General features: G+C 42.8%; 1 protein-coding gene across 1 annotated transcript in view; it reads left to right on the top strand.

Annotated features, from left to right (window-relative positions):
* The window catches only part of LAMB4 (laminin subunit beta 4), a 198,192-nt gene that overhangs the window by 79,749 nt on the left and 104,038 nt on the right, over nucleotides 1-14,405 (top strand). The window contains exons 13-17 of the mRNA XM_068273631.1: nucleotides 190-269; nucleotides 2,080-2,230; nucleotides 7,828-7,959; nucleotides 8,114-8,299; nucleotides 10,815-10,936. Of these exons, the coding sequence (XP_068129732.1) occupies nucleotides 190-269; nucleotides 2,080-2,230; nucleotides 7,828-7,959; nucleotides 8,114-8,299; nucleotides 10,815-10,936 (671 nt within the window). The remainder of the gene's footprint in view (nucleotides 1-189; nucleotides 270-2,079; nucleotides 2,231-7,827; nucleotides 7,960-8,113; nucleotides 8,300-10,814; nucleotides 10,937-14,405) is intronic.

Genomic DNA, 14,405 nt, shown 5'->3' with positions numbered 1-14,405 from the left:
TCATATAGTTGAGGAACAGAAATCTATAAAGCAAAGTCCTGCAGAGACTAAATTCACTAGTGTAGGTCTAAGACTCCTAGGATATTAACCAAAGCACTGAAATGATGGTTATGAAGGACTACACCTTAAATGCTTTCTTTTTCTCTTTGTATAACAATAAACATAGTTGTCTATTTTATTACATTCCAGCCTGGCTACTGGGGTCTTGGAAACAGTCTACATGCTTGCTCAGCATGTGATTGTGATATTGGAGGAGCACACAGCAGTGAGTAAGTATATGACTCTTGAGCATAACCACAACCTAGCTGATATTTTTTTACCCTCCTGCAGCAATAGAGTGCAAATGCTAGGACACACACAGCGTCGTATTGACTAACTTAGAAGAAAAAGAGTAAACTTCCTGAATAGAGTCTGTAGAAGGCTTATTAGCTGAAAGATAACTCTTTTTCTTGTAAGTTACCAATAAATGGTATCATCCTGATTCAAAACGTCTTGCTTTTAATGATGGCTAACACGGTACAATACTCTGCTGCTACTACAGCATCTTATTGAAAGCCAGGAATAGTGACCACTAATTTACCCCAAATAAATAAAACAGCATTACTACACATAACTAGGATGAAATAATATTCCGTTTTCAAGACTCATTCAGTGTTTCTGTATGTGACAATGTATTTTTTAAAAAAAAGGGCTATTGAGGCTGTGTACTAGATTTAAAGTTCTATCTATAACTAAACAGTAACTTCAAAATCAAACGTATTCAAACATCATAAGGTTTCAGATGTCCATCATCTACTTTGAAACAGATTAAAACCTCACTTACAAACAATAATCTTGAGTTGTGTTAAAGGGTAAAGTCTGGGATTGACCCATGCAGTGTATACAATGCAACAAGAGTCAAACAACATTTATACAATGATACAAAATAATTAATTCATACCGCCCCAATTAGCCAGGACATATAGCACACACAAAAACATCTACAACACATTTCATGGAGTATGAAGTGGTACAAAAAGTACCAAAAGCATCATTTGATACATAATTGTATGGTAATTTCAGAATCCAGGTACTGTACAGTTAATAATTGTTATGATAAGGGTGTGTCTATGACCTCCATGGCTGGAGAGAATAATTTACTCCCTTTCTCCATTCAGCACGGGGCCATGAACACACAATTATCAAAAGAACTTTAAAGTGCACATTAAAGTGAATGGGAACCCGTTATTAAATAAAAAAGTCAGATACTCACCTAAGGAGAGGGAGGCTCTGGGTCCCATAGAGCGTCCCCTCTCCTCTCCCATTCCCCGCTGTTGTCCTGGCTCCCCCGTAGTGGTATTCAACCGTTTTGGTCAAATACAGCTGTTTCCTGGCTGAAGGGAGGCTTCGGAAATGCTTCGGGAGCCTGAGTGCTCCCGAAGACGAGCCACTCTACACTGCGCACATGCGAGCGCCCTCTATGATGCACTCGCGCATACGCAGTGTGGAGCCGCCTGTCTTCGGGAGGACTCGGTGGGCTGGAGGCTCGTATTGGCAGGCGTTCACAAGTCAGGAAATTCCTGCATTTGGACTATAAGACGCAGTGACTCCCCCTTCCCCCCCCCCCACACACACACTTTTGGGGGGGGGGAGTGTGTCTTATAGTCCAGACTTGATTACTAGCTCACTGCTGTTTAATTGCAGATGATGTAGATAGGTGCTGACAACCGAAAGGGATAATATTAGTAATATTATTTAGGGGATGAATATAGCTTATGCTCTACTAAAATGTATTTTATTTTAAAATGTAAGATCCCAATAAGCAATTTTTATACTTAAAAAAAGAAAGAGGGCTTTGGCAGGGATTATTACTAGATGATCCCAATGGTTAATGACATTGAAAAATAACTTTTAAAGGATGCAGATAGTAGGGAGATCATGCACCCATGCTTCAAACACTTGAATGATGCTGTTGGTACTGTATAACCTTAGACCTGAAGCTAATATTTGTGCTGGCATGTCAAATCTTTAATTTATAAAAATACAATTATGCTATCCTCTTATTAGCATATTAATGAATTTTGTATTTTTTATATATAGATGCTCCCAGAGTACTGGTCAATGTAACTGTCTACCGAACATCGTAGGGCGCCAGTGCAACAAGCCTGCAGATGGGTATTATTTCGTATCAATCGACTATTACATTTATGAAGCAGAGTCTGCCCAGGCTCTGTCCGGATCAGCCACTATAGTGAGTTATACTGACATCTATTTTAGTTCTTCTCTACATAAAAATATTTTGTTCATAAAGCAATACAATAGAGGAAAATTAAATTATGTCTCAAGACAGCTAAAGGCCAGTTAACAAAAAATATGCTTGAGAGTGCTTGTTTCTGATTATACATATGGAATGTCTGTCATTTTCCATAGTAAGTGACTGAGTTCTAGTCAATTCATATTTTGTGTTATTTTTCTAATTCTAAATGTCCACACCTTTCATATTCTTAAAAAAAGTATTTACCATAATTAGTTTTTCAGTATATACTATACAGTGTTAGACTGTGGCATTTGGATTTTGTGCCTTCATGAACAATGCCCAGCCCGATACCTTTGTTTAACCTTGAAATAAAACATAACAGGAAACACCCCAATCTTCCCCTCTCCCCCCCCCCCCCCCCCTTGCCCTCCTTATTTGCAATATTCATATTTCCCTTGCTAACTATATAATACACCTATATTATTTTCAAAGACCCCAATTTACCCAATGGTCCATTCTGGCATACCATGCACTATATTGAAAGGGCTTACAAATTATTTGGATTTCTACCTGTGTGTAACTGTATTCTATGCATTTTTCCACTTCTTGAAAAAGGAATTTGTGCATTTTTCTGTATGTGTTAGAGCATCCACCCTGTCCATATTAAACAGATGTAGGAGTTCTTCTTGGCTATCCCAGATTATCCCAGATCGTCGGAGCAGACAAGTAGATCCACTAGATCCACTTGTTGTAGATTACCTTTTTATCTGCAGCTAGTACTATATGTCCCAGTGGTGATGTCTTGTGACAGGGCTGAGCATTCTCAGTGTCTTGTTGACTCACATGTTCTAAAAAAAAGTGCCCTGAACAAACTGGAATTATAGGTATAAAGCACTGTAATAATCAACATCCTATTGTCCTGTCTTGCTTTTATTGCGCACATCATCCAAATTACTGTTCCAGACATGTGGTTGTTGCCCACATCAATCTCAGTGCTGAGTACCTGCAGAGGTATCCTTGTGGTTTGCTTGTCCGGCGGCCATATTTGATTTTGAAGTGTCCATTCAATCTCTGCGAGCAGGTCATATATTTTCCATTCTGCTTTGTATTGCGGCTGGGATGTCTCCTGATCTGCCCCGCTTGGATTCTGTGCAGCGGCAGGTGCTTTCTCAGGCACAGGGGATGGGAGGCTGGACTGTGTCAGCGGAGCTCCATTCTCACTGTCTCTTTATGCAGGCGCCAGAACTGGAACTAATTTTCTATATTCTTGAAGAACTTGTTTAGAAACTGCTGCTGGTGTTGCAGTTTATTACTTTTTTAACTGGGATTGTTTTTTACTCAACTGACTTTTGTCAAACTTTTATAATAATAAATAATATTAAAATCCCTTATCAGCAGGCAGCAAACAAAAAAAATTACTTATAACCAGTTGTCCCAAATGAATTTAGGGTGAGTTTACTGTTACTTTTTCTACCTTCATTTTTGTACTTTTTTCACTTGCTAGTTGCAGAAAGGAGTTTTGCAGGTAAGACAAAAACTTCCTTTTAGAAATTCAGAGAAAAAACATACCGATTGAGTCAGGAACACTGGAGTTTATTCCCAGAGTAGTGTTACACTACAACACATGGATTTATACACCTTTTAAGTGCGTAAACTTAAAACCTGCTAACGGTAAAGCAGTGGCACATAGCATAATGGATGAATTAGAAATAACAGGAGGTACTACATATATGCCTACTCATGTGATTTCTGTTTGCTCACCTTTTATTTTATTTATTAAAATATTAACAGGTGATGAGTGTAACATTCTCTGGAGATGCAGCTGCGGGCAGTCAGGATACCCCCGCAGCTGCTTCGGTTTCTCTGTCGGGCTTTTCTCCTGTTCCTCCGGCGTCTAACACGCCGAGGAGAGGACTGTCAGTGGCTCATAGGGAGGCTTTGTCGCACGCGCACAGACAGGACCTTTATGCGGGAGGAGGCGCGTCAGCTGACCAGCCGGTCGGCTGACGTCAGAGGAGACTCTCGGCGTTTCCGATTGGCTGATGGGTATGGGCGTGGCCAAGGGGTCTCCTCTGCTTCTCAAGCCTCCTGGAGTCACTTGCAAGCTGTCTGCTGTTATGAATGCTTCGTGTTAGCACTCAGACCTTAGATAGATCCGGTGTGCTTTGATCCAGGAGGAAACCGGGGATTTCACACAAGACTAGGATTTATTATTACTATTGTTATTATATTGCTTGATTACCTGTGTATGACTCTGGCTCTCTTCTGACTTCGTTTTCGCTTAAAGATTATGTACTTTAGCCCATCTGATCCTGTTGCTGACTCTGCCTGAATATCTCTATCCTCTTGCCTGCCGATTTTGTACTGTATCTGCCTGTCTGTTGCCAATCCGATCTGTCTGACTACTCCACTCACCAGTGAGCCCTTGTCTCTGGTGAGGTTCATTACTGATAGTACCCACCAGCTCCTCTGGTGAGGTTATACCAAACTGATCAGTATTACAGTTGCACCAAGCACTATACACCTTTGCAATTACCTTGTTAGCTATACTTGCATTATTGGTGAATCTGTAGATCACCACATAATCAGGTATAGTGTCTGGATTATTGGTGATACTGCAGATCACACAATAACCAGACTCCTGTTTGCTACACCAATCGTTACAATGAGGTTTGCGCTCATAACTAAGTTACCACTGAAACTTAGTCTTTTGTAAAATAAAGCTTTGAAATATAATGCTGCCTTTTTAAGCAACTCCATGGAATCTTAACTTAGCTAGTAGGGTTGGCAATGATTAGCAGGGTCGGTTCTAGACCTTTTGCTGCCCAAGGCAAACTAATGTGGATGCTGCCCTCCCCCCCCCCCCACCCGATTTGAAATGATCGCACAGCACCTGACAATCTGCTCTGCTTCATTTAATGTTCTCACATGATATGCTGCAGCTAAACACAATAGCACACTGCCTGGCTGTGAGTCTGTGAGTCTCGCTTCTCCTCCTACTATGACTGCATGCTGTTGTAACGATTGGGGAATTATTTCCGTGGTCAGCGCAAAAGATGCGCGCCGACACTGCAGAAATCCTCCACAAGCGTATAAAATAACAGAACCCAGCTTTGGTGCAATGCACCTGTAGAGGAAAATTCCCACCGGTAGATGGAGCTGTGGAGTGCAGAGGAATAACCCTCTGTACTGCCACAGATGTCAGATGGGAATTGTACGAGGTGAAGCAATACAGGGCAAGATAGCCCTTAGAGAGAGAGAGGGAGCACAGGGACAGAATGTGTGTGTCCACCAATCTAGTCGCCACCCGGCGACGGTAACGGCACACAACAGCGAAGACCAAGTGGGAACGCAATCGCAAGAATGGCGATTGCTATTAGCGACACAAGACTGAGTAAGACAGAGCAAAGGAAGAATACAGACAGAACTGATAACAAACTGTAATACAACACACAGGAACAGACAGGACTAACTACACGCGGTCACCACACGTTAAGCGCAATAGCGACAAAGCGTGTGCACGGAACGGTCGCCACACGAGAAGCGCAATAGCGACAAAGCGTAGCAACCCTGACTAACCAAAGAAACACGAAAACAAAAGAGAACGCGAATGCTTGCTAAACGGTTACCTCACCGAGACGACAGCAAGCGTTCGTTCCAGACAGACAGACAGATGGAGCAACCAGTAGCAACCGCTGCTCTGGCTACACTCCTAAGGCAGAATACAGAAGGAACCACCGCCTCTACTGCTAGGGCGAATGCGATCCAAACAGACAGACAGATGGAGCAACCAGTAGCAACCGCTGCTCTGGCTACACTCCTAAGGCAGAATACAGAAGGAACCACCGCCTCTACCTCTAGGGCGAATGCGATCCAAACAGACAGAGCGATTTCCTGTCGACCGCCGCTGGCAACAAGACAATCGCAACAGATAGACAGTACAAAGCAATACAGGTAACAAAGAACCTGACTATGCTAGCAGGAATGCTAGGGCACTCCCAAGGAACTACTCTAAGATAGCAATATTAGCAAACAATAAGCAAAGGGCTGAGACTCCAGGTAAGTCAGCAGGAACAAACCATCATGACCAGCACAGAATTCTGGGAGGAAATGGTATTTATACTGCAAGCCATCAAAGGAAGCAGCTAAGCAATTTGCATGACAAGTGGATGTAAATTCCTCACCAGAACAGCAACTCTGCAACTTGTAGAGTGAAGACAGGTCTCTTTTCCAGGGACCTACAGCACTCAAACCTAAAAAATGGTCAAAAAGCTGTCTGCCTGTGCAGACAGCAGAGCAGATCATTACAGCTGTTAGTGCAAACACAGTACAAACATGCTGCCCCTATAATCTCTGCTGCCTGATGCAAATGTTTCACCTTGCTTCATGAGAGAACCGGCCCTGATGCTTAGGAGAACTCATGGAGCAGCATGTGATTAGTTTGATCAACTTATAGAAGTTTAAGGCTCTGATATGCTGTTCATGATCATGCTTTAAAGAGAATCTGTATTGTTAAAATCGCTCAAAAGTAAACATACCAGTGCGTTAGGGGACATCTCCTATTACCCTCTGTCACAATTTCGCCGCTCCTCGCCGCATTAAAAGTGGTTAAAAACAGTTTTAAAAAGTTTGTTTGTAAACAAACAAAATGGCCACCAAAACAGGAAGTAGGTTGATGTACAGTATGTCCACACATAGAAAATACATCCATACACAAGCAGGCTGTATACAGCCTTCCTTTTGAATCTCAAGAGATCATTTGTGTGTTTCTTTCCCCCTGTTCTCATGCACTGAAGTTTCAGGCTGCTCTTTTCTTCCTGCAAACAGCTTTGCCCTTGTTTGTAATTCCTCAGTATGTGAAAGCCCAGCCAGCTCAGAGGACGATTTATCCAGCTGATTAGAGCAGCTTCTCTCTTCTCTCTTATCTAAATAACACACAGGCAGTGTGCATAGAGGGGCCAGAAAGGGTGAGTTCATAGCAGAACCACAACACTGAAGAACTTGGCAGCCTTCCAGACACAGGCCGACAAGTCTGACAGGGGAAAGATACATTGATTTATTACAGAGACTGTCATAGTAGAAAGTGCTGCAGTTAGCCAGAACACATTAGAATAGCTTTTGGAACATGTAGGATGATAAAAAACAGGATGCAATTTTTGTTACGGAGTCTCTTTAAAGCAGGCAATCATCAAAGCAAATCAGAACCTTCCAAATCTATCAGCTGATCAAACTAATCACATGCTGCTCTATTAGTTCTCTTAAACACTGCTATCCCTATTAGTTAGCTTGATAACACTAGCTAACACAACAATCCATTGAAGACTGTACAATAAGTATAATAGAGTTCAATACAATACCAAATAAACTCTAAACATTATTTGAAAGATGTTAAAAAAAGAGCCATACCTACAATATTGGTGTAGCTCTCCATCTAAAAAATCATAATAACATTTTAAAATAGGAGTACAGACATTAATATAAAATCAAATGCAATAGTTGTCTTTTTAGTTAGTGGTTTGTACTAACAAACCACAGCAATGCTGATTTTTCACGGCAGTTCTCTGTTTATAGTGTGTTACTTACATTTTCAGGTTGATCCAACACCTATGCCTAAATGCAAGGATTATTTCATGAAACAAGGAATTGATTTCCGGTTTGAGAATAACAGAATAATACTTAAATCAATGCCCAAAAGGAGTATACGAGGAAGACGTCAGGCGCAGGTATATAAGCCATGATTCATTACTTGAGTATGTGTTGATCTGTTTAAGCAGTATTATTATAAATCATGGATCAGTAAGGATAAGTTTGTCCTCAAAAACTCCAGATCCAACTGTTTTCACTATATTCACTAAAATGTATGTTATCCCTGTCTAGGAAATTATTCCATTTGGTACAGCAGGTGTTGTGGAACTGGTATTAAGGGAACCAACACCAGGAAAACCAGTAACATGGACCGGTCCTGGATTTGCACGTGTTTCGAATGGTGCTGGATTGAGATTTACTGTTAACAACATACCATACTCCATGGATTTCATTATTGCAATCCGTTATGAGCCAGAGGTAAGGTACTCCATGTTTACATTAAACATGTAAAAACAGTCACTGTGACCTTAATTTTGTTATTAAATCAGCACCTCTAAGTCAGTTAATTATTACTAATGTGTTGACACAAGCAGGTAGTTTGGAAGAGAATTATTCAGAATATGTATGGAACATGTGGTAAGGGTTCTGATTGATGACAGGGGGATTTAACAACTCCCGCCTCCCCGCCCATTGACTATGTGCATGCCCCCATGCAGTAGCCGCAGATGTCCATCAATCGTGGCTACTAAAAAATGGATGTTTATTAAAAAAGCACAAAAATAGGACATTTTAAAACGTCCATTTTGCAGTTACTGGTTAATTATAATGGCAGAAGGAATTCTAAGAACACAGTCCTTACCCAGCATCTTCAACATTCCCTATATACCACAACAGTGTATTTAAAACATTTTTTGCATATACAGTACTCATTTAGTACTCATAAAAGATCTATGATGTAACAATCATGTATCCATGACACCAATCTTTTTGACCACTGGAAGCTGTAACATACTTTTTAAATATATTGTTACTGAAATGAGAGTATAAAGGGGCTGGGCATCAGCTGCTTGTCCAGAGCTTCATTTAAAGGTATATTCAATTTTGATGATATTAGGTTGAAAATTGCTATCAACATAGATTGGCACTACACAAACTCTTTTACAATTTAATGTAGAAGCTTATCAGAACAACTAGGCAATCTGAATTGTTTAAAATACATATGTCAGCCTCCATATCCCTCTCACTTCAGGTGTGCTTTGTAGGACACCTGAAGTGAGAGGCATATGGAGGCTGCCATATTTATTCCCTTTTAAACAATAACAGTTGCTGTGTGTCCTGCTGATCATCTGCCTGTAATATTTTAGGCCATAGACCTTGAACAAGCATGCAGATCAGATGTTTCTGATAAAAATCTGACAAGATAAGCTGCATGCTTGTTTTAGGTGTGTGATTGAGACACTACTGCCAAATGATCAGCAAGACATCCAGGCAACTGGTATTGTTTAAAAGGAAATAAATATGACAGCCTCCATATACATACTTCAGGATCCCTTTAAAAAGCTGATATATTCTCACAGGATGGCAACTACAAAATGCCATTTCATATGGGATAAATGGACACGTTGTTAAACGTCTATTGAATCCAACAATATTCTTAATGTTACTTGTTAACCACTTTTTACCCCTTTAGGACCATAACAATTTTCACCTGTCAGTGCTCTTCCCATTCTCTCGCCAATAACTTTAAAGAGACTCTGAAGCGAGTCTTAAATCATGTTATTCCTGTAAAGCACTATAGATATTGCTAAACCGCAGCACCCCCGCGGCAAAACGAGGGGTTTATACCCCCCAAATCCCCTCTGCAAAATCCATGACTTTGTTGGTCATGGATTTTGCTGCTCATGGAGGCAGAGCTTTGAGCTGCAGCTCTGCCTCCATGTGTGTCAATCGCCACGCGGTTCTCATTCATTGATGTCCCCTCTAACTGGCGGTAAAGGTAGTGCCTGCGCGGGCCATTGACTAATTATCGTACCCCTGGGACTTCAAGTGAAGTTTTCCAGGGCGTGATTATACTGCGCCTGGTGCAGTAAGTAGTTAATCTATTTCAGGTCAAGACATGGGAATGGTGTGAGAGGTCAAATGCCTCTTGGTCCTTACTGTCGCTCCCAGTCATATACTTTGTTATTAAAATGTATTCCACTAGATAACCTTTGTTAGCCATCAAAGAGTCCTGTATCCCTCCCTTTAAAGTGGAGCTGTCAGCCATACTATCTCAGGAAGAAAAAACACATATATAAGTAATAAAATACTTCATCTACTTACATAACATATGTATTGCACTGTCCACATTTTGAATTTAGCGATTTTTCTATAGTGAAAAAAAAAAGAGAAAATCCTTTTCAGGATTTTCCATTAGTCTGTGTCTATCTTGAAGCCAAACCTGACATAATTTCCTCCCTTACTCTGTCTGTGTATCATTGCCGGCCCCCTCCCAGTCTTCAGACACTCCTACCCAGGTCTGCAGTAGAAAGTGCATTGAGAAATATTGGTCAATCAGAGATGAACAGAGGTGTGGAAGGGGAAAACAGGAGGGAAAGAGGCTTCAGCCAATCAGGCTGCATTAGTTATCTCTGAGAGGAAAGTAAAGAAAACAAAAAGAAAACCCAGCATGCCCTGCAACTTCCTTTGTGCGACAGATGTACCAAATAAGAGCCAGGGAAACTGGGGAATGATGTTTTATGGAGAATAAAAATAAGAGTGATTTTTAACTTTTGGATTGTCTGGTTAGCATCCTTATTACTTGTTTACCAGATAAAAATAAAGAATAGATTTTTTATTTTATGCTATATGATGCTATATATTTCTAACTATATATGTAATGCCAACTGTGTTACATTAATGTTTGTCTTTTAAAGAAAAGTTCCTGCAATACAACACTTTTTTTTGTTGGTGATATTTTGAAAGCTTTTTTATTATCTACCCATTTTAATAGTCTTTGAATGACTGGGCAGCAAGAATTATGATTAACATTCCTCATGGTGAAGCAAGTGAACGCTGCAAAAACAACAGCCCTCTGCCTGAGGGATATACACTTCTATTAGCTGCCACTTCTAGGTAAGAAACTGTATGCTCATAAACAAATTACAATGTGTTATTCATATGCAAAAGCACAATACTGTTATTAAAATAAAATAAGCATGCATGCGCTCGGGATCAGTAACAAATATCACCAGTCTGTGGTTCGCGTACTGTAACAAACGCTGTAAACACTGCAATGACCATACAAAAATATAGGACGTGCTCGCAGTCTATGATAAATAACAAGAGGGACTATATCACCCAGCAATCCTCCAAAAACAGTTCAGTTCCTCTGACAAGGCAACGTCACCATCAGGCACACAGTCCTCTTCTCTTGTCATATGTGACCATCACAGGCACCGGCGTACCTACCGGGGATGCGACCCCCTCAGCCGCAGGGGGGCCCGGGGCTGCTCTGGGGCCCGCTCACTGTGCGTGGGGGGAGCGCTGCTCTGGACCCCCCAGCAAGGTGCTCAACTGGCCGCAGCGTCTAATAGACGCTGCGCCAGTTCATTCCCCGCAGCCCTGCTCCAGCAGCCTGCATAGTCTCCGGCAGGCAGAGCAGGGCTACGGCAAGATGGCCGCCGAAGAAGCCCTACACTGGAGACTATTTGTGTCTCTAGTACAGGGCTTCGGCAGCCATCTTGCCGTAGCCCTGCACTCTGCCTGTCAGCGCGGGAGATGTGCTGCAGGAGGACTCGGGGAGCTGCGAGCCAGATGCCGGGGGAGGAGAAGACTTCTGTCAGGTAAGTGAATTGTTTTTTTTTCACAGGTGCATTTTTTTTTCTAGTGTCTGCTGCCTACATTGTGATTTTCAGGTGTCTGCTGCCCACATTACGATTTTCAGGTGTCTGCTGCCCACATTACGATTTCTGGTCACTGCTGCCCACATTACGATTTTCAGGTGTCTGCTGCCCACATTACGATTTTCTGGTCACTGCTGCCCACATTGCGATTTTCTGGTGTCTGCTGCCCACATTACGATTTTCAGGTGTCTGCTGCCCACATTGCGATTTTCTGGTCACTGCTGCCCTCATTGCGATTTTCTGGTCACTGCTGCCCACATTGCGATTTTCTGGTGTCTGCTGCCCACATTACGATTTTCTGGTGTCTGCTGCCCACATTACGATTTTCAGGTGTCTGCTGCCCACATTACGATTTTCAGGTGTCTGCTGCCCACATTACGATTTTCAGGTGTCTGCTGCCCACATTACGATTTTCTGGTCACTGCTGCCCACATTATGATTTTCAGGTGTCTGCTGCCCACATTACGATTTTCTGGTCACTGCTGCCCACATTGCGATTTTCTGGTGTCTGCTGCCCACATTACGATTTTCAGGTGTCTGCTGCCCACATTGCGATTTTCTGGTCACTGCTGCCCTCATTGCGATTTTCTGGTCACTGCTGCCCACATTGCGATTTTCTGGTGTCTGCTGCCCACATTATGATTTTCTGGTGTCTGCTGCCCACATTATGATTTTCTGGTCACTGCTGCCCTCATTGCGATTTTCTGGTCACTGCTGCCCACATTGCGACTTTCTGGTGTCTGCTGCCCACATTACGATTTTCAGGTGTCTGCTGCCCACATTACGATTTTCTGGTGTCTGCTGCCCACATTACGATTTTCTGGTGCCTGCTGCCCACATTACGATTTTCTGGTGTCTGCTGCTCACATTGCGATTTTCTGGTGTCTGCTGCCCACATTACGATTTTCTGGTGTCTGCTGCCCACATTGCGATTTTCAGGTGTCTGCTGCCCACATTACGATTTTCAGGTGTCTGCTGCCCACATTACGATTTTCTGGTCACTGCTGCCCACATTGCGATTTTCTGGTCACTGCTGCCCACATTGCGATTTTCAGGTGTCTGCTGCCCACATTACGATTTTCAGGTGTATGCTGCCCACATTACGATTTTCAGGTGTATGCTGCCCACATTACGATTTTCAGGTGTCTGCTGCCCACATTACGATTTTCAGGTGTCTGCTGCCCATATTGCAATTTTCAGGTGTCTGCTGCCCACATTGCAATTTTCAGGTGTCTGCTGCCCACATTGCGATTTTCAGGTGTCTGCTGCCCACATTGCGATTTTCAGGTGTCTGCTGCCCACATTGCGATTTTCAGGTGTCTGCTGCCCACATTACGATTTTCTGGTGTATGCTGCCCACATTAGGATTTTCTGGTGACTGCTGCCCACATTGCGATTTTCTGGTGACTGCTGCCCACATTGTGATTTTCTGGTGACTGCTGCCCACATTGCGATTTTCTGGTGTATGCTGCCCACATTACGATTTTCAGGTGTATGCTGCCCACATTACGATTTTCAGGTGTCTGCTGCCCACATTACGATTTTCAGGTGTCTGCTGCCCACATTGCAATTTTCAGGTGTCTGCTGCCCACATTGCAATTTTCAGGTGTCTGCTGCCCACATTGCGATTTTCAGGTGTCTGCTGCCCACATTGCGATTTTCAGGTGTCTGCTGCCCACATTGCGATTTTCTGGTGTCTGCTGCCCACATTACGATTTTCTGGTGTATGCTGCCCACATTAGGATTTTCTGGTGACTGCTGCCCACATTGCGATTTTCTGGTGACTGCTGCCCACATTGTGATTTTCTGGTGACTGCTGCCCACATTGCGATTTTCTGGTGACTGCTGCCCACATAAGGATTTTCTGGTGACTGCTGCCCACATTAGGATTTTGTGGTGTGTGCTGCCCACATTATGATATTCTGGTGACTGACTGCTGCGCACATTACGATTTTCTGGCCCACATTACGATTTTCTGTTGAAAACTGCCCACGTTACGATTGTCTGGTGAATGCTGTCCATGTTACAATTTTCTGGTGAACGCTGCCCACATTACGATTTTCTGGTGAACTCTGCCCACATTACGATTTTCTGTCCCACATTACGATATTCTGGTGAAGGCTGCCCACATTACGATTGTCTGGTGAATGCTGTCCACGTTACAATTTTCTGGTGACTGCTGCTCACGTTACGATTTTCTGGTGACTGGTGCCCACATTACGATTTTCTGGTGAACTCTGCCCACATTACGATTTTCTGGTGAACTCTGCCCACATTATGATTTTCTAAAGGCCCACATTACGATTTTCTGGTGAACTCTGCCCACGTTACGATTTTCTGGCCCACATTACGATTGTCTGGTAAAATGCTGCCCACTTTACAATTAATTTACAGTGAAACGCTGCCCCATTACGATTATTTGGCACCTATGGGGGGGCCCCATCCAAATATTCGCAGGGGGGCCCAGTGATTTCTAGTTACGCCCCTGATCACAGGGCTATGTAAAAGAAGCAGGGAGAGGTGGCATAGCGTATTTCTGTAATCCATTTATGCCTCCACCATCACCCTGAAGTGATTCCACCGTATATACGTGTAAGGTGGCAGGCACAATGACCACTCCGTGCTGGGCCACTCCCCCTATGTGCCCGCACTCACCCTATGAGCCACCTAGAGCCGGAGGTAAGATTACAAAGTATTGG

This window comes from Hyperolius riggenbachi, chromosome 3 (genome assembly GCF_040937935.1).
Source record: "Hyperolius riggenbachi isolate aHypRig1 chromosome 3, aHypRig1.pri, whole genome shotgun sequence".
Taxonomy (NCBI): domain Eukaryota; kingdom Metazoa; phylum Chordata; class Amphibia; order Anura; family Hyperoliidae; genus Hyperolius; species Hyperolius riggenbachi.
This window is presented reverse-complemented; position numbering and strand designations above follow the sequence as displayed.